The 21,400-nt window shown below is 43.8% G+C and overlaps 1 protein-coding gene across 8 annotated transcripts in view; it reads left to right on the forward strand.

The window, feature by feature from the left end:
- PDE3A (phosphodiesterase 3A) overlaps window positions 1–21,400 on the forward strand; it is a 343,124-nt gene that overhangs the window by 172,608 nt on the left and 149,116 nt on the right. The window contains exon 1 of one of the 8 annotated variants that reach the window (XM_058189745.1): window positions 14,109–14,414. The exons of 5 other annotated variants lie outside the window; for them this stretch is intronic. In XM_058189745.1, the coding sequence (XP_058045728.1) occupies window positions 14,412–14,414 (3 nt within the window). In that variant the 5' untranslated portion in view covers window positions 14,109–14,411. Of the gene's footprint in view, window positions 1–14,108; window positions 14,415–19,897; window positions 20,147–21,400 lie in introns of those variants that run through there. 2 more of the 8 variants (XM_058189748.1, XM_058189746.1) reach the window with 2 other exon arrangements.

A 21,400-nucleotide genomic window follows, 5' to 3' on the forward strand; every position in this document is an offset into this window, starting at 1 on the left:
CTGAATTAATCCCATTCCCGGCAACATGCAATACGTTCAGTCATAAATTAGCCAGTTGGTCTAAATCAGTGTTTAGATTCGGGCTGGTGAATTTTGGGAGTTGAAATCCGCATCTTTCAAAGTGGCCCAGTTTGAAAGTATAGATTCTCAATTAAACTCCACCCCACCAAATCCTAACCAATTAAATCAACAGTACTTAACCTACCCTGTGAACATACTGCTAGCTCTTCTTGCCATGGGTAAGGAGAAAACCAAGCATTAAACAGTAACTTCAGATACGATGAAACCTCCATTTTACCAGACCTGGAGACAATGGAGCTGACGTGCAGCGGACTAGTTGGGTTGCGAAGTATGCCATTTGTGGTGGTGTTGTAAACTGCCTGTTGGCATGGAAGAAACCTGCCAAGGCCTGGGTAGTTCCCAAAGGTTTTTGGAAATTGATGGGGTGTTAATTCTCCTTCCTGAAAGTTATTGCTGCCCTCTTTGGTGCAGTAATATTTAGGAAGGTCGATATTTATCAGATTTGGGATTAAACTCCCCCCCCCCAACTGTAGTTTTTCTATTTTATTTTTGTGCTTAAAAACTGCTCAAAGCTTTGTTTTGTTTTCTGTTCTGTCCTATTTCTTCATTGTTTTTAAAAAAATGTGATTTTAAAATACACACGCACTCACACAAATAATAATGCCTTGGTAAGGCCACACTTGGAATACTGGATTCAGTTTTGGTCGCCGCCATGTAAAAAAGATGCTGAGACTCTAGAAAGAGTGCAGAGAAGAGCAGCAAAGATGATTAGGGGACTGGAGGCTAAAACATATGAAGAACAGTTGCAGGAACTGGGTATGTCTAGTTTAATAAAAAGAAGGACTAGGGGAGACATGATAGCAGTGTTCCAATATCTCAGGGGTTGCCACAAAGAAGAGGGAGTCGGGCTGTTCTCCAAAGCACCTGAGGGCAGGATAAGAAGCAATGGGTGGAAACTGATCAAGGAAAGAAGTAACTTAGAACTAAGGAGAAATTTCCTGACAGTTAGAATAATTCATAAGTAGAACGACTTGCCTGCAGAAGTCGTGAATGCTCCAACACTGGAAATTTTTAAGAAAATGTCGGATAACCATCTGTCTGAGATAGTGTAAGGTTTCCTGCCTGGAAACTTCTGAAACTCCGTTTCATAAAAAACTTTTCTGCCTCTGAAAGCCTCCGAAACAGCTTCAGAAAAAAAGCCTCTGAAGCTCTGTTTGGGAGCTTCTTTTCTGAAGCTCTGTTTGGGGGCTTTTTTTCTGAAGTTCTGTTTGGGGGCTTCTTTTCTGAAGCTTCTTTCAGCCTCTGAAACCTCCATTTGAGAAGCTGCATGGGCTACATTCGAAGTATAAGACGTACCCAGATTTTCACCCTCTTTTTTGGGGAGGGGGAAAGAGTGCGTCTTATACTCCAAAAAATACGGTTTATAGGCTTAGCTTCTCATTCCTTTGCCATATAAGCCAGACCCTTGTGTGGCCATCTTCGATTTACAGCCATGGCTTGCATAGTCAGAGTCATGAAGAATGAATTCCTACATTGCTAAATAATATCAGCAACCTCTCAATGGATCTTGAGCTGTTCTCATGCTGTCCAGTAGAAAGCATTCTGGAATGGAAGGATTTATATTCCTTGCAAACAGCTGGCCATTTGCATTCTTTTAGCGAGTCGTTGAGGTTTTCCGTTCTCCGCCATCCATTCAGAGCTGAAGAAGCTTCTTGGATGAGAAGCGAAACGTCTTCAAAGAAAAATCAGAAAGTCCAGTTGCTTCTTGATAAAGCACCTTTATTTATTTATTTATTTATTTATTTATTTATTTATTTATTTATTTATTTATTTTTCAAATTTTTATACCGCCCTTCTCCAAGGACTCAGGGCGGTGTACAGCATAAATAAAATACAAATACCCAAAAGATTTTAAAAATACAATATCCAGTTAAAAATCTAATTCAATAGCTGTACATTTAAAATTACTAAGTAAAAAATTACAAAATAACCATTTTGGGATAACCATGACCTGGAAAACTGAGAATCTCCGTAGACATTTATTCTATCAGTAGCTGAAAGCCCCAGAGCACCTCCAAATTCTGGACCAGTTCTTTTCATGGGGATGCAATCTGTCTAAAATTATTAACCCAGGGATCAGGTAGCTTCTGAATCCAGAGCCACTTGGTCTTGGGTGCGGACATATGAAATTGCTACTTATGCACCTGGATTTGCCTGTTCAGATTCTCACTTTTTACGACCCTGTAATCCCTTAATTGGGGGTAGAGTCAGGGAGACTGGATGCAGCCGAGAGTTTACTGGCCAGATGCCCTTCCTGACACCACACGGAGTTCGCAGCAGATATTTTTTTCTTTGCACCCCAGGAGAGAAACAACTGCTGCTACCTATGATTGAACTCTTCTGAGTGGGAACCGTGTGTCTTCCTTGTGTTCTTCATTCTACCCATAATTGGGGGTAGAGTCAGGGCAACTGGATGCAGCCGAGAGTTTACTGGCCCGATGCCCTTCCTGACACCACACGGAGTTCGCAGCAGATATTTTTTTCTTTGCGCCCTAGGAGAGAAACATCTGCTGCTACCTACGATTGAACTCTTCTGAGTGGGAACCGTGTGTCTTCCTTGTGTTCTTCATTCTACCCATAATTGGGGGTAGAGTCAGGAGACTGGATGCAGCCGAGTTTACTGGCCCGATGCCCTTAGGGTAGAATGAAGAACTCTTCTGAGTGGGAGTGTGTGTCTTCACCACCAGGCCACCATACCTAACTCATTTGCCTATTCAGATTGAACCTGGATTTCCCCCTTGCGTATTTATTTCAAGATACCTTTGATGGATTGGACACTCAACCTGCAAGGATACCAGGGCAGGACTCTAGCCTCGTTTGGTTTGCAATCCTAAGTGATTTTGGACAGCCTTTGCCTCATTTATCACTCTGTAGAGATGGCTCCTGGGGTGCTGTGGAGTTTATTAAATAAATATTTCAAAGCACTTTCATGTTCTGGGATGAAAGAGTTGCGTTCAAATGTACTCAGTGTTGTCATTATTGATTTATGCTGTATCTTACTGCTGCAGATTCCCTTCCTTTAAAAGCCTTCAGTTAAACAGTAAAAAAAACGAGGCAGCGTTTTTTTTTTCATTCTTTCTTTTTCTTTTGCACCTGACCTCATTTTTCCCCTCCATCATCGTCTTGTGAAAGCTTTGCAGGGTAGCCATAAACTTCCACTTGAAGAGGGTGAAAAAACAAACAAACAAACTTTGACATTTGTGCTTAAGCCTTTGAGAATTGGGAAGTAAAATAACGGCAATTCAGAAAAATGCAAAACAGGGCCCACATTTTGACGCTGCGGTCTCTGGCACAGCAGAGTCCAAGTTGCTATTCTGTGCCCCGCGCCAGATTCGTATCTGGAGCCCAACTCTTGATATATACACTGTATAACCCTGTAGTGTCTCCCAAGCAGATAAAAGGTTCCGTACTTCTAATTTAATATTATATGTAAACCAAGCCTTTATGAGTTTCTTCAACAAACCCTGGTTGGAAAAACAACAACAACACCCTGAGCCCAGGGAGATTAAATTACCATATATTAGCAAACTCAATGATTCTTGACGCACGTGGAAATAGATACATTAATACCCAGATATTTACTCTGGCCAATATATGTTGAAGGAAGGGAAAATATTGAGAATTTTGTCACTGACATAACAGGCCTAGGGTTCAAATTTGTAAAAAAGTTTATTTGTTTAATGATATCGCTTAGTACAGTGATGGCTAACTCTTTTGTTGTTGCGTGCTGCAAGCGCGCGTACCCATGTGCGACAGCACACACCCATGCCTGTATCCATAATGCAATATGTGTACGCACCCCCACTCTCCTCCCACCCCGCACATGAACACACGAACCCCCGCACTCCCCCTGCGCCCTGTTTTGGGCCTAGTAGGCCTCCCTGCCCTTATTACCCATAATGCAATGTGCGCACGACCCACCCACCCCCCGTGCACCCCAGCTACCCACGCATGACCTCCCGCGCTCCCCGCCCCTCCGTGCGCCACATCTCTTGCATGCCCCCCATCCCCGTGCATGCACGGTAGAGACCTGAAAGCTGGCCGGCGGGAGGCACACAGGGGTGGAGCTGAGCTGGGTTGATGGCTCGTGTGCCCGCAGAGAGGCCTCTGCGTACCACCTGTGGCATGCATGCCATAGATTTGCCATCACGAACTTAGTAGGTTACCCTTCAGTAAAGCAGGAAGCTGTAGATAGGGAGTTTCAACTCAATTCAATCTCGCAATATTCAGTTTTTTCCCCTGCACATGTCTGTCTCTCTCTCTGTCTGTCTCTCTCTCTGTCTCTCTCACTTCCAAGATGATCCAGAGCAGAATATCTTCTAGCCCTTTCTTAAAAATTAAATTAGCAGGAGTATCCAGGTCATTATGTATTCTGATTCCCATAGTTTGTTGGAAGTTCAAAACAAACAAACAAACACCGAAGGTGATTTTGGAAAAGCCTTCTGTGTGAGAGATGCTAGTTTTCTGCATTCTGTGGTGAAGTTTCCATTTCTGTATTATTATTGTATACCACCCTCTGAGGGATGGATGGATGGATGGATGGATGGATGGATGGATGGATGGATGGATGGATAGATGTGTATCTGTGTATCCGATGTTCACCTAGGGAACTTCCATAGCTGAAAATGAGTAGAATCTAAACCTCTGGGCCCACTACATTCCAGTGGCTCTTCAGCTGAGATAGGATTGGCCCAGAGTTCTCCAGCTCCATGATTCAGGCTGAGCTAAGTCTAGCATACAGGTCCTTCCATTGAGGACCTGTATACTGCACGAATCAAGAAGAGGGCCGTGAAAATATTTGCAGATCACTCGCATCCTGGACACAAACTGTTTCAACTCCTACCCTCAAAACGACGCTATAGAGCACTGCACACCAGAACAACTAGACACAAGAACAGTTTTTTCCTGAAGGCCATCACTCTGCTAAACAAATAATTCCCTCAACACTGTCAAACTATTTACTAAATCTGCACTATTATTAATCTTCTCATCGTTCCCATCACCCATCTCCTTCCACTTATGACTGTATGACTATAACTTATTGCTGGCAATCCTTATGATTTATATTGATATATTGACCATCAATTGTGTTGTAAATGTTGTACCTTGATGAACGTATCTTTTCTTTTATGTACACTGAGAGCATATGCACCAAGACAAATTCCTTGTGTGTCCAATCACACTTGGCCAATAAAATTCTATTCTATTCTATTCTATTCTATTCTATTCTATTCTATTCTATTCTATTCTATTCTATTCTATTCTATTCTATCTCCATCACTGATCCACACTGACTCTTATGGTGCTTTATATAACACGATTTACCGAGAATTCAGTGTTTCTCAACCTTGGCAGCCTGAAGATGCTGGCTGGCAGGGATTCTGGGAGTTGAAGTCCACAAGATGTGTAGAAGGGGTTTGAACGTAGCAATTTGCTGTGAGCTGTCTTTAAAGGTGCCTGCTGGGCCCAAGGATTTTATCAGAATGACAAAAAGAGCTGCCCAGTGTTGCCACATCAACTCCACCCCTTCGTAGATGTGTGCAATGTCACAACACAATTCCAAGTGTTTGCCTCACAGTGTCTCAGTCCTTCTTGTGGACACCCACAGCTATCTAAACAAGTTGACTGACTTATTCATAATTCCATCATGCGCCATTGAGCAGCTGGTATGTAGAAATAAGAGATTAGAGTCTCAAAATGCCAAACCTGGAAGTTACGATTAAAAAAAAAACACAACCACTACAGTGTTTACTATGTATTATTAATGTTTTTAAAGCGAGGTTTATGTAGAGGCCAAACATGCTATTGCTTGTAGCAATATAGCTTGTGACTATTTTGATTGTTGTTGTTTTAGCTCCTTTCCAGCATGGTGTTGACTTTGACGGGCTGGTATTCCTGTCCTGACCCTATCAAGCTTGTTTGTCTTGTCAAAGAAAACTACAGATAGTCCTCAGTTAATGACAGCCCATTCTGCGACTGTTTGAAGTCACGACAGCACTGAATAAGGGGGACTTATGGCAGGTCCTTGGAGTTCCGGCCATCCCGGTACCTCTGCAGTTACGTGAACAGAATCTGGGCATTTGGCAACCAACTTAATATTGGTTGCAGTGTTTCTGTGTCATATCACCACCATATCTTACTGAATTTCGAAGACGGTTGTAAGTCCTTTCCTTCAGCACTGTCATAACTTTGAATGAATGGTCACAACTCAAGGACTACCTGTATTATAAAAACAAAATTCAATGATTTTTATGTCATTTCAACAAATTACCTTTGGTCATTTTGTCAATTTTCATCTCAGGAATACTTGGGGAGATTTTCCAAATATATTTTAGAACATGTGGCAGTCTTTAAGACAATTTATCCAGGTTTGGGAAACACTGTTCTAGAGAATCCTACAGAATCCTATATTTGATACATGCCTGCATAGCTGTTGTGAACCAGGCCCAAGTAGGTAGTAGGAAACTCAGTCCATGAAACGAACAAACAAACTTTATTCAAACAGCTGAGAATTACTTCATTCCCAGCGTAGTTCAACTAAATTAAAACAAATTCCTCCCAACACAAATTCCTCAGTCCTATCGCAAACCTTGGTCCAATTAGGCAAACTGCCTTACACAATGTAAGCCGGCCTGAGTCTTCGGAGAAGGGCGGGATATAAATTCAAATTAAAAAAAAACAACGTTCAGAAGTCACAAAAATAAATGCAAGACATAGACGAAGCAGAAGACGAAGCTACCAACGTTGTTTTCTGGCAAAGCCCAAATGCCGTTGCTGGTCTTTTAAGCCTTATGGGAGAGGCCAATCATCTCTTGGCCCTACTCTTGAATCGTCTTCTTTGCTTGAGATGATCTCGCCTTCTGGCAGCTCTTCTCATGCGTGCATTAGGAACAGGCTCCTCCTGTTCCTCTGCCTCACTACTATAAGTCTCTGGAGGCTCTGGAGTCCGCACCTCACTCCCCGATGGCCCTGACCCCACCTCAGCCTCATCGCTGTCCGACTCTGTTGCCAGCTCCACTAATAAATCAGCTATTGTTGGCGGACCACAACAATAGCTGATTTATTTTGAACACCTTGTTTAAACGATGGAATACCCTCAGCAAAAGCCATGAAGTTTAAAAGTTGGGCATCTTGTGTAAATTCTTCTAACCTAAACATAATCATCAGGGAGACCAGAAATCATTCTGAGTGATGTCACCTTTTTCTCCTATTAATAAACAGTGTACGATCTGCAAACGTCTGTTATGATCTCTGTTTTTGTACAAAGAAACTCTTTTAAAGGGAGACTTTCCCTGGAGGAAACTTTTGTAGGTCTCAGTAACCAGCTGTTGCTTTTATTTATTTTATTTTTATTTTCATTTTTGAAACAATGGTCGTTTAATCTTGTGGGTTTGTTTCCTCTGTTTATTATTTTTATATTTTTACAGCTATTTTTCAGATTTTCTCAGCTGAAACTTTATTGTATCCACGTAAATCCCCAACTTATGATCAAAGCTGGACCCAGAATTGCCGTTGCTAAGCAAGGCAGTTCTTACGTGAATTTTGCACCATTTTATGACCTTCACGGCTGTTAAGTCAGTCACTGCAGTTAAGTTAGTAACAAGGTGGTTGAGTGCATCTGGCTTCCCCATTGACTTTGCTTGTCAGAAGATTGCAGAAGGAGATCCCATGACTGCCAGGGCCTTGCAACTGTCATAAATATGGGTCAGTCGCCAAACATTTGAATTTTGATCATGGGATAAAGGAGATGCTGCAATAATCATAAATGTGAAAAATGGTCCTAGGTCATTTTTTCGATGCTGTGGTTAATTCAAAGAGTCACAAAATGGATGGTTGTAAGTCGAAGAACGGCCTATGCAGTATATGGAATAAATTGATTGTTTTTTCAAAGGGGGAAAAAAATGCCTAAATTTATGCTGATTTTTTTTTTTTGAAGGATCGGTCTGTAGCCCACCATCGAATGTTGACTGAGGTTTAGTGATAATCTGTATCTCCATCCATCCATCCATCCATCCATCCATCCATCCATCCATCCATCCATCCATCCATCTTCTCACTTCTATGGGTAGCCTGTATCCTCTTCAATCTTGGGTCCTCTAAACAGGGGTCTCAAACACCTGGCCCTTGGACCAGCAGCGGTCCTTGGCATGCCAGAAACTGGGCCACACAAACAAGCAAAGCCCCATCCGTAGGATACAGACAGCACTTGAAACCACATGCACACCTGGCCCACAGAAAAACCTCTCTCCATGGGAACCGATCCCTAGTGCCCAAAAGATTGGGGGGGCCCTCTGCTCTACCAGAAGTCTGGGAGTTTGAGGGTTCTGTGTATATCGGCCATTCCTAGCACTGTTCTCTTTCTGGACAGAGAATCTGATGTTGTTCCTGGGATCTTTAGGAGCCATGTCCCAGCTTGGAAATCCCAGTCCTGAATATTGCTACCATTGGGACCACTTTGCTCTCTGCATCAGACCTGAAGGAGACCATATCAACAAACCAGGGGTGGGCTTCAAAAATTTTAGCAAGGGATTCTCTGCCCTGTTGCTGGGTGGGCGTGGCCATGGCAGGTGTGGCCTAGTCAGCCTCCTGCACCATGGCAGGGAGGGGGGCTTTTTGCCCTCCCCGGGCTCCGGAGGCTTTCCTCGAGCCTTCAGGAGGGCGAAAATGGCCTCCCCAGGCTCCGGAGTCCCTCTGGAAATAGGCCCATTTCCGGCTTTTCTGAACTTCAGGTAGGCCTGTTTTTCACCCTCCCTGAGCCTCCGTGTGCGCCGTGCACTTACCTGCATCCAAAACAGGCTGCATGGGGACTCCTGGGAGGGTGGGGCGGGGTACACGGGGCCAGCCAGGAGTTCTCCGAACTGCACAGAATCTTAGCTAGAGGTTCTCCCGAACCCCTGCGAACCCCCTGCAGCCACTCCTGTAAAGTCTCCTGCCTGTCTGTATCTTCATCAGAAATGTAACAGGTATCCTTTTGAAGATGACAACTCTTATCTCATCTTGATACTGAACATTATTTCTGGGTCAATTATTTGAGAAGAAAAGCCCAGTTTCCAGAATTAGAGGATAGGAAAAGAGGTCAGGATGGAAATGTCCTTAAAAATGTGAAGAGGCAAAGCATACAACCTTCTCTGTCTGTCAGTGGTATTTTGGATCCTTTGATTAGTTAATTTATTTGTTTGGCAACCCATGCCAGCTGTTTTCTTGTGGTAACACTAAAACGCCATTGGAACATAGTTTTGGAATTATTGGATTAAAACCGCATCGAGACAAACCCGTTTCCCACTTTTAATTCTCGCTGAGAGCCTTGGGAATAAGAAGCATCCATGGTTGATGCCAGCTGACAAATGCGATGAAATTCAGAGCCGCAGCTTAAGCCTTGTCCTTAATTCATCCTAGCAACATGTTTAGAAGGTGCCATTGTGCAAGATACTTTTGCACTTTAGAAAAGTTTTTTAGAGTTCTGGTTTCAGAAGGATCAGATATTGGGAGTGTTGGGAGGACTAAGCGGCTACAGGTTTATTGGTTCGCTTTTTTAATTGCAAAATAGCGTGAACTGGTTTGGGATGAGACCTTGGTAGATGGGATGAGACCTTGGCTGTTTTTTGTTGAGAACAAATACAAAAAGCAAATGAGGTTTGCTTTTAGGTTATTTCTGTAATTCACATTGGATTCAGGAAGCACTGGCTATAAATGCAGCAATTTCACCTCCTGAGCCTCCGTGTGCGCCGTGCACTTACCTGCATCCAAAACAGGCTGCATGGGGACTCCTGGGAGGGGTGGGGCGGGGTACACGGGGCCAGCCAGGAGTTCTCCGAACTGCACAGAATCTTAGCTAGAGGTTCTCCCGAACCCCTGCGAACCCCCTGCAGCCACTCCTGTAAAGTCTCCTGCCTGTCTGTGTCTTCATCAGAAATGTAACAGGTATCCTTTTGAAGATGACAACTCTTATCTCATCTTGATACTGAACATTATTTCTGGGTCAATTATTTGAGAAGAAAAGCCCAGTTTCCAGAATTAGAGGATAGGAAAAGAGGTCAGGATGGAAATGTCCTTAAAAATGTGAAGAGGCAAAGCATACAACCTTCTCTGTCTGTCAGTGGTATTTTGGATCCTTTGATTAGTTAATTTATTTGTTTGGCAACCCATGCCAGCTGTTTTCTTGTGGTAACACTAAAACGCCATTGGAACATAGTTTTGGAATTATTGGATTAAAACCGCATCGAGACAAACCCGTTTCCCACTTTTAATTCTCGCTGAGAGCCTTGGGAATAAGAAGCATCCACGGTTGATGCCAGCTGACAAATGCGATGAAATTCAGAGCCGCAGCTTAAGCCTTGTCCTTAATTCATCCTAGCAACATGTTTAGAAGGTGCCATTGTGCAAGATACTTTTGCAGTTTAGAAAAGTTTTTTAGAGTTCTGGTTTCAGAAGGATCAGGTATTGGGAGTGTTGGGAGGACTAAGCGGCTACAGGTTTATTGGTTCGCTTTTTTAATTGCAAAATAGCGTGAACTGGTTTGGGATGAGACCTTGGTAGATGGGATGAGACCTTGGCTGTTTTTTGTTGAGAACAAATACAAAAAGCAAATGAGGTTTGCTTTTAGGTTATTTCTGTAATTCACATTGGATTCAGGAAGCACTGGCTATAAATACAGCAATTTCACCTCCTTCACCATGTGCTGGGAGTTAACTCTTGCATTTATAGCCAATCTTTTGTGGTCAGATGATGTAGGATTTGGGGTTGAACCTGAACTGGAAGAAACAAAAACTGGGAAGGTTGGGAGCCAGGGGTGAAGCCAGGACAAAGAGTCGCTAGAACAAGTCAAGTTCCAAAGAAGGCAGTCAGCTAATACAAGAAACTTGAAGATTTTCCAGTTTCAATCAGCAAGGCAGAATCATTCAGACATCTATAATCCTTTAGTAAGGCAGTCCCTTCTGAAGCTGAAGAAGCTTGTTCTGTCCTAACCTCGCCTCCGTCCGAAAGATGGCTTAATTAGCCGTCACTATCAGCTCTGGCAGCAGAATAGCCAGCGTCTGCCAAGAGCCTCCGTTATCTTCCACGACGCTGGTGAGTCACCTAGAAAACAAACTTCAGCTCTTAATCAGTGGATTTGCCTGTTACAAAGAGACACAGCAGCTCTGGCTGCCTTTTATATCCTGTGGGGTGTGGCTCCATGACTCAGCACTTCCTAGGCCTGCCCCATCCTTGCTTCTGTTGTTCCCTCCTCTCCTGCCTGCGAAACCAAGCCTGATTGCCGTCAGCTGGGTCTGCAGGCATGGCCTGGGTGGGGGAAGAGTCAGGGGACGGAGGCCTCATTATCTCTTCCACCTGGCCTGTTTCTGGCTCCTGGAGCTGAGCCAGGCAAGCCGGTGCTCCCGAGGTAAGTCCTGACGGCCCTTCCCCCTCACTGTCTAAGTCACTTTCTGGCAGGAGGCCCAGCTCGGGGGGCGCAGACACAACAAAGCTTCTTCTTGGATGAGAAGTGAAATGTCTTCAAAGAAAAACCAGAAAGTCCAATTGCCTCTTGAAAAAAGCACCTTTGGGACAACCATGATCTGGATGAGTGAGAATCTCCATAGACACGCAGTGTCTTCCAATTATCCAATAGTCACATGGGTGGGAAATTCTGGGACTGTAGTCTCAACTTAAATATTTCATCAAATCAAAGGGCTGCAACTTAAAGTCCTCCTCCTGCCCATTGGCATAATGTAGGTGCCATTTAAGATGTGCCCTCTGGGTCTAGAGGAATAGAGTGGCAAATGCACTGAGCCTAACCTGTGCATCACTAGCACAGTGTTCCGACTTGCAAATTAGTTCTAATACTGAATCCTACATCATCTGATCACAGAAGACCATCTCTTAAGTGCAAGAGTTGGCTTTTAGCACATGGCGAGCGAGGAATGCAGATGTTCACAATCATAATGTTGGTTAGGGTTTTTCTGCTTTCAAATATGGGGCAAAGAAGTAAGAATTCACTCAGGTTGCAGGACTCTTTTTCAGGCAGCAGAATCCCAGTAAGATTTGAACAGAGATGGACCCAAAAGTTGTTTGAAATTCTCCAGCAGATTAGCAGGCAGAAAAGTTGGACAGGTGCTCTCCTAATTTTTTCTAGGGGAAGAAATGACTTCCCTAACTACCGTATTTTTCAGACTATGAGACAAACTTTTTTGTCTTCCAAAAGGGGGTGAAAATGTCTGAATCTTACAGACTGAATATTGCTGAAGCCCCGCTCACCCGCTGGTCTCCGCATTCCCCATTTTTGGGCCTTTTTTCAGCCTGTTTTTGAGGCTTTTTTTGGCCCGTTATTGAGGCTTTTTCGGCCTGTTTTTTCTTAAGGGCAAAATTCTTTCTTAGTACCACTGCAGGAACTGTTCGAGGTTTTGTTTTGTTTTGGAGACTTGGGGAATTAGGAAGGCTGCAGATTTACTGGAGAGATGAAAGACAGAACATTTTCCTTTCCTATCTAAGTTAAATAATGGAAGAACTTTACTGCCCACTGTGGGAATCTTGCTGCAAATATTGTACCCCTTAAAATTATTTGAACAGTAAATTATTTTCCATAAGAGTACCAATTGGTGAACAAGAGAAGTTATTTGCTCAGCAGTAGAGTTAAACTTGAGGTCTGATGTGATTGCCAATAATGGGTATTTAATGCAATAAAAAGTCTTGTCTTCGATTCATAATGTACTTATTTATGGTATTTATTAACACCCACCCTGATCGTGAGGAATTCTAAATGGCGTGGAACATCCCAAAATTATGTCAGTCTTAAATATTAGGGTCATTATGCATTATTTTGCTACTGTTTCTGCAGCCGGCCACTTATGTTGTTGACCATTTAAGTGGCAGAAAAAACTCTGTAATAAATATTTTTTTAAGAAAAAACAAATTTATGAAAAGAGCAGTAGAATTCAACACCTACCATAGGTGCTATCTGTTGTGGTCCACCAGTAGCCTGCGGAACTGGCAATGGAGTCCGACAGTGAGGAAGCTGGGGATTACAATGGGTCTGTCCTGGAATCAGGGGAAAGCCCGGACAAGGGCTCTGCGTCAGAGGCAGAGATGGGGCCAAGGCCATCTGGGAGCGATGCACAGACTCCAGAGCCTCTAGAGGTGGACAGCAGAGAGGCAGAGGAACAGGAGGAGCCTGTTCCTAGTGCACACATGAGCAGAACTGCCAGAAGGCAAGAGCAGCTAAAGTAAAAAGGACGACTTGGGAGTAAGGCCAGGAGATGATTGGCCCCTCCCATAAGGCTTAAAAGAGCAGCAATGGCTCTTGGGCTCTTTATAGGAAAGCAACATTGCTACAATTGTTTCCAACCAGCGTCTCTTGTTTCTGAACTTCATGGGGCTTTGCCAAGAAAGACCTTTGGCAAGGTTTCCAAAGAAGATAAAGGTTTGTGATAAGGCTGAAGGACTTTTCCTGAAGGACTTGTTTTGCAATTAATTTGGACTAAGCTGGGAATGAAGTAATTCCCAGCTGTTATAATAAAATAGATTTGTTTAAGGCTAGCTGTGTCTTTTAATGATTAAGTGAGCCTAGGTCACAACACGATCCCTGAACTAACCAGAATCGAATGATTGTTGAAAGAATATCAGAATTACACCTTGGGTTTGCTTAAATGACTGGTGAACGTAGTAAAGGTTTTTTCTCCCATCAGGTCCTCTCTAGACCAGGAGTCTCCATGGCTGGCTGAGGAATTCTGGGAGTTGAAGTCCACAAGTCTTAAAAGTTGTCCAGTTTGGAGATCCCTGATCTAGATGACCAAACCTGATAGTCAGGCTCACTTTGTACAATTGTACATGCTAGACCAAGAAGCTAATCCTGCATGTTATTACTATAACCTGGTTATGCATGCCAGAGGTTCTCGACCTGTCACAACTTGTGTTTCACTACTTTCTGAAAAAGCATTCTGTTATGTATCGGTTACAGTAAAATTTGAGAACATTAAAAATGCACTCTCGCAAAAATATCAGCAATTCTGCTTCCTGCTGGTAAAATCATGACTGAGGCTGCCGCAGTGAGAGTGGAACCAGTTTTCCCTCGAATACGAGCAAACAATGAGGAAGAGCGAAGGAACAAAGAACATTATTTCAGTTTTCATTAAGCCTCCCAACTCCCTAACTCCTCAGAGGTTGCTCCGGTCCCATGCTCCAGGAAATGTTCTGCCAAGACACACAGTTCCTGCTCTCAGTGCCTGGGACTGGAGACCAGTAGCCGTATCCTCTTCCTCCTCTGGTCTTTTTCAGCAACTTCCCAGTTTGGGAAGGCAACTGCCATCTCCAGTGGCATGCATGCCACTGGTTGAGAAACAGCATTGGAGACGACCATGGTAAGTTTCCCTGAGATAGGAAGCCTAGTTTAGAATAGCGCTCCCTCAGCGATGAATTGCCGATAATAATCCCGAACGGACGAGATTCAGATCTTTGGAATGAAAGCAGGAAGAGATGCGCAGATACTGGATTTCCTCTGTAAAAACTCATGTTTAAACGGCGCGTAGAGGCCGCTTGGAGGAATTGCTAAAATAAATAAATAAATAAATAAATAAATCCCTTGCCAAAATGATCGCCGATCAAGCGGTTTGCAATTAGTCACTGTGGCCAGTGGGAAAATGAAACTATTAAAAAGGGCAATGTGAGACGGGGGAAGAAAAGGAAAGCTTTTAGCCATTATTTCTTTAGCGTGGGATCGTTGGCAGATGCACTGCGCTGGGAAGATCAGTCAGCGTGCTTATTTTGCTGCATATTTCTTTCTCGTCTTGTGGACTAAACAGCTCGAGAGAGAGAGAGAGAGAGAGAGAGAGAGACCAAAGGTTACTGCGCATCTCCAGTTGTCCTAATTTCTTAATGATCCTTTCCTGGGAGATGGAGGAGAATATGTATGTTTGAGGGGGGTGGAGGTGGAGAGTGGGGGTGGATTCACTTGCATAATTACCTGCTTTAATTATGCATCAGCAACAACAAGAAGAGAAACCTCTTAAAATGCACCGCCAGCCTTTTTTGAAACTCTCAAGTCCACTCTGAAATTTGGCAGGCAAGCAGCAGAGAATCGGAGCGAGTCGTCTTGCTCCTGATACATAAAAATAATAATAATAAAGTAGTTCTGTTTAAGCTGCCAGTAAGTTTTACAAACTTACCGTGCTTTTAAAAAAAAGTTTATAAAAGCCTGTATATATTCTGTCTGTCGCTTACTCGAAAGTTGTTATTCTTTTAGTCCTACAACCCCTGATGTTTTGGATTTTGTTCTGTTTTGTTTAATTGCCCATCCCAGTTTGAAAGGATGAAAAATTTGCTCGAATATCATTATAGTTCCTTGGGTAATTGGAAGATCTTCCACACTTCAGAGTGGATTAGTATTCTTTGAGATAAAAGTCCTGCAGGTATCTGCAGAGCCAGCCATGAAGATATTGTACTTCTATTTATGAATGATAAAGGGACACAGTGGCTCAGGAGATAAGACGCTGAGCTTGTTGATCAAAAGGTCGGCAGTTCAGCAGTTCGAATCCGTAGTGCCGCGTAACATGCTGAGCTCCCGTTACTTGTCCCAGCTTCTGCCAACCTAGCAGTTCGAAAGCACATAAAAATGCAAGTAGAAAAATAGGGACCACCTTTGGTGGGAAGGTGACAGCGTTCCATGCGCCTTTGGCATTGAGTCATGCTGGCCACATGACCACGGAGACGTCCTCGGACAGCGCTGGCTCTTTGGCTTTGAAACAGAGATAAGCACCGCCCCCTAGAGTTGGGAACAGCTAGCACATAAGTGCAAGGGGAACCTTTACCTTTATTTATGAATGATCAGTCTCACATTAACTCTTAACCCTCCTGACCAAAGTTGGATTTCTAATTCCAGATCAGGAATTAGATTTGGATCAGATACCTTTTCTGCTTTTATCCTTTTTTGAAAGGTAAATCAAGGAAATGCATAGGAAGAAGTTGTGGTTATAGGATTGGAGTGAAAGGAATCTAGAAATACCTGCCTCTCTTGAACTCCGTATGTGTTACTGTTCATGATAGTTGTATCCTGATGTCTTCTCCTAGAATTGAACATGGAAAGCAACAGCGTCTGCAATGGGGATGTGTATGGGGAAAATAATCAAGACGGGGTTTAGAGTATCTACCATATATGTAGTGGACACTATATGTCACGACAAGGAAAAACAAGACACATACAAACATTCCCTTTCGTTATTTCCTAAGCCACTCATGGAAATTCCTTCCTTCCTTCCTTCCTTCCTTCCTTCCTTCCTTCCTTCCTTCCTTCCTTCCTTCCTTCCTTCCTTCCTTCCAAATAAATGTCCTAATCCAGGCTATTAGCTCCATGGCATTTAGCCACATTTCCCCCCCCCAAAAAAAACGTGAGCCACCGTTCACTCCAAGAGTAAGCATGAAAGCATATTTAATTTTCAGATCTCTGCAAGCAGCCGCTGGAGTAGAAAAGTGACATCTGCGATTTGGCCTGTTTCATCATTTGGGGAGCAGTATTCTTTAAAAGAAAGTGACAGAACTGTAATTTTGGATTACTTTAATTACTGGGTGCATGATTGAATGGTTTTGCAGAAAAAAGAAAGACAAACCTTGTGAGACCTGCGGTATTTAACGTTTCTTCACTGAGTAGCTTCTAGATAGGCAATTACTGGCATGTCTTTTTGTATTTTTTCATTATTAAATGCAAACGATCTCTCTCTCTCTCTCTCTCTCTCTCTCTCTCTCTCCTTTTTTTTTTAAGGGTACTGCTGTTGAAAAAAAAGTACCTTTGCGAAAGTGATCTGTTTTAATGGGAAAATTTCCAAGCTGCCTGTGCTTGTATTGCTCTCTCAGAGAAAGCCACGTGGCTTGTTTCGTCTGTATATTTTAACTTCTGTTTGTTCTTGGATGTATTTGTGGCGGCGGCAGCAGCAGCTTGGCCAAGTATGGGCAAGCCGGGCACTATATCCTCAAGCAGAGAAAAAGTTGGGCATTGATCGTGCTGTCTGGTTATCCGTTTACATGAGCTCTGCAGGGTGGCTATTTTCACAATTTTGCCTGTTGAACTCTCACACTAACTTTCACGCCGGTTGAATTAAATGACCCAGTCATTTTTGGGATTAGGACAGTGATGGTTAACCTTTTCGGCACTGAGTACCGGAACCCAGAAGAGAGCAACTGGCTGGTGTGCATATGCGCCGGACCAGCTGTCCAGCATGCATGCCCATAATAGAACCTGGAAGAGTAGCTGGCTACCGCGCGCATGTGCACTGGCCAGCTGCTCTCTTCTGGGTTCCACCCAGGGGTGAAATGCTACTGGATCAGACCGGATCGGGCGAGTAGGTTACTAAGACTGGGGCTGGTTCATTGAACCAGGAGCAATAGCAGGCTGGCCACCCCCGCAAACCGATCCATGGCCCGCAGTCCTGCCATGCTTGCCTGCCTTCCACGCTGCTTTCCCGGTGTCCTGGTGGCCAGGAAGGCTTGCGAAGGCAGGCAAGCAGAAGCCCCCGTGGAAGGCAGTCAAGCATGGCAGGGCTTCGGGGAAGGGAGTAAGCTGCCCCCCCCATTTTACCACTCCATCTCTTCCTCCTTGCCAGCAGCATCCACTCGTCCAATCTCCCTGCAAACTCGGCTGACGCTTCCACACCTCCGCACGCTTCCTTTCCTTCCTCCCCACCATGACCTCCCCACGCCTGCGCAGCATCTGTTTTTGCAGTAAGGCAACTGCAGGAATCACCAAGCCATCGGCGGGCACTGGGAGCCCAGGAGGGGAAAGCGACACTTACGAGAAGGAGGACGGTCCTCTCTTCTTTATGGAGCTCGACTTTGCTGGACTCTTAACGCCACCGACGCCGATGCTGCTATGAAACTGGCTGGATGTGGCCGAATGAGGATTGCTGTCCTGCCACACTTACTAGAAAGTGCCTAGGATCCAGGCTACAGTCAGGATCCCAAAGGCATTAGGCTGGATCCGCCTCATTGCAGGACCTCCAGGCTGCCTGGGAGCTCCGAGTCAGCTGAAAAAAGGTTCAGTTCTTGGGGAGACGCTTTATTTTCTCGCCCTCATAATACTGTCCGTCCATGGTTTACATGGAATTCTGTGAATCATAATCTTGGATCCAAAGGTAAGGTCGCCAAGCTTCTCAGCGGCTTTCGTGGTATCATTTCAAGCATGCCCATCTGTAGCGGGGATCTCCAACATGGCTCTGGTGTTGGAGGCATGCCTTTCTTCAACTTTAACTCTTGGAAGTCATCCTGGCAGCAAGATGACCTGCTTACTGGTCATGAAGGAGAAGCTCACCCGTTGGGAGTCTAGCTCTTGGAGGCCAGCCTGCTACAGAAGCAGGTTGAAACCAGACTGAACTCTTGGAGTTGAAGTCCACAAGTCTTAAAAAACCCAAGATTGCAGACCCCTGGTCTAGCTCATATTTTCCTTGGCTGAAAGAAGCACAGCAAACTTCAGTTTTGCATGGGAACTTACATGTCAATAGCAAACGGAAGTGCAGATCCTGCCTAGGTAAACTGTATATCACAATATTGACCCTTGACATGCATCCATGGAATGAAATGCGAAGACAGATGGTTGGATTGCTTTGAGTAGGCAGGTCCTTTGCCACTTGATTCAATTATTTTTCTTATAACTAATTACAACGTTTTTTGGGGGGTGGGGGTGGGGGGAAGGGAGCTACCTACCATTTCCTGCTGGTATTCTGTCACTTTTCAGTGCCCTAATCTGGAGACAGGTAGACCAGCCTTCCTACCGTCCCTGTCCTAATGTTTTCTTTTATTCATAGCCTTTACATGCATTTATAATTATATAAATTATATAAAAGTCAGAACAATTAATGAGTGGAACAACTTGCCTCCAGAAGTTGTGAATGCTCCAACACTGAAAATTTTTAAGAAGATGTTGGATAACCATTTGTCTGAAGTTGTGTAGGGTTTTCTGCTTGGGCAGGGGTTTGGACTAGAACAGGGGTCTCCAACCTTGGCAACTTTAAGACTTGTGGACTTCAACTACCAGAGTTCCTCAATCAGAAAAGCTGGCTACAAGTCTTAAAGTTGCCAAGGTTGGAGACCCCTGGACTAGAAGACCTCCAAGGTCCCTTCCAACTCTGTTGTTTTTGTTGTTATGATGATAATGATAATGATGTTTACAATTGTATCTGTCATAAAATACATGCTTGATGAAATATAAATAAATAAAGACATAAAATCTGGGGGATTGATGGGATTTAGAGATGACCACATCTGCACATAGTCAAAGCAGAGACAGTTGGAGTAGAACAGGGATCTCCAACCTTGGCAACTTTAAGACTTGTGGACTTCAACTCCCAGAATTCCTCAATTTGGCAAAGCTGGCTGAGGACTTCTGGAAGTTGAAGTCCACAACTCTTAAAGTTGGAGACCCCTGGAGTAGAAGACAAATGGAAGCTCTTGAGAGGTCTTCCTGCATTGCATTGCATTGCATTGCATGCACGCTGAGGCTTACAAGGGAGATTTCTCCTCTGTTGCTCCTGTGATAAGACCTAAAGCGGTTTGACCTGAAGTAACTTTATTCCAGTTATGCTGAGGCGATGCTATTTGTCTTGCTCTAGTGGGGCGGGGAGAAAAAACCACAGCGATCTAGGAAGTGCGTAAATGCAAGCAGAGGTGAGGTCCCACCTCCCAAACATGTGTGTTTGATAGATATGACAGTGTCTTGCAAGGTCATGCGGTTTTAAAGTTCTTTAAAAGATATCAATTGTGAACAGTGTAGAAACACACACACAAACACACACAAAGTCTTCCCTCTCTCAGTCTTTCTCATACCTCCCACCCCCTGGTGGCCTCCACTATTAACTGGTGGAGTGTTGGTAGCATTGGGCTTGGAAGGGAATAACTCATAGGATCATAGAAAAATTGTGGAGATTCCTTAACCATCTGTCTGGTTTTGTCACACAATCGAAAGTTCTGCTGGAGTCCGAACTGCAGGAATTGCGAGAAGGAACTTAATCCATAAACAAGCAAGTTCAGAAACTTATTTTAAGGGGTTTCCTTAGCATTTTCTTGTTTTAAATGGAAAGAGGAGTCCATTGCTTTCACATCAAATGATCGGGTAAGGCCTGTTGGCATTGTTTGAAAAAATACGGCAAGTTTTCAGTTCCTTAATTCTAACCAGGAGATGATTTTCTTTTCTTTTCTTTTCTTTTCTTTTCTTTTCTTTTCTTTTCTTTTCTTTTCTTTTCTTTTCTTTTCTTTTCTTTTCTTTTCTTTTCTTCTCTTCTCTTCTCTTCTCTTCTCTTCTCTTCTCTTTTTTGAGCAAGGAGGATTCTTGTAATGTGACAATAACTCATGCTTGTGGAGTCTATTTTGTGGACTTGCTGTGGTAATGAATCATTTCCAAATGGAGCGGCATTTATTTGTTTACAGTCTCAAATCAATAAAACAAAAACGCAGAACTTAAAATTGAGACATACCAATAAGACACAGGAATTCTGGGAGTTGAAGTCCACAAGTCTTAAAGTTGCCAAGTTTGGACGCCCCTGGTTTAAACCCTTGAAAATGTAGGGCAGGACAATTTAGACACAAATGACTCCTGAAATCCATTCTCTGTGGGAAGCAACATACTCCTTTAACATGAGTTGGCCACCAAAGAGAAGTTCAGAATTTGAGTCCTTCCAAAAGTGATTTTGCCTGCCTGTCTGTCTGCGTGTATTTGTTTTGCTTTGAATGGTAGCTTCACGTGGTTTGTGTTCTCGGTAGCTAAGATAGGACCGCACGTACCAAACTTCCTCAAAGCCCAGCTGTAGTTTTTTTTCAGTTGCTCCTAGCCACAAAACAGCACCAGCCCTTTTCTGGTGGCTTTGCCGATGAAGCAACTTGAGAGCTGCTGTGTTTTCCTGCACAAGGGGTGTGTGTGTGTGTGTGTGTGTGTGTGTGTGTGTGTGTGTGTATGTGTGTGAGTTTGCTTTGGAGAGGCTGTGACAGGGCCATGACCCCAATTGGATCCCACGCCTTCTGGGAGGCCGTGTGATGAGAGACTGCTGTCTCTTCCGCAGCCCGCTATCGTCGTCACATTATAAAAACATTTTGAGCTGCAGGAAAGTCGTTGTGTCAAGTTTCAGGAGGGGGAACAGCTTCTGTCCTGGGTGGAGGTCTCAGGAACGGATGGGCAACCTGGGGCTGGTTGTTGATCCCCGAGTCTCAGCTTCAGTAGTAGAATTTTTTTTTAAAAAAAAAAGATAATTCTTTCAATCGGGAACAAAACAACCGAAGGAAGCCAACATGCTGGAAATCAAACTACTAGTTTCTGCTATCCTATTTAGGCCCAAGAATGTTACTGAGTTCTGCAGAGCCTCATAGGGCATTC

Source organism: Ahaetulla prasina, chromosome 7 (genome assembly GCF_028640845.1).
Source record: "Ahaetulla prasina isolate Xishuangbanna chromosome 7, ASM2864084v1, whole genome shotgun sequence".
In the NCBI taxonomy this organism is placed as follows: domain Eukaryota; kingdom Metazoa; phylum Chordata; class Lepidosauria; order Squamata; family Colubridae; genus Ahaetulla; species Ahaetulla prasina.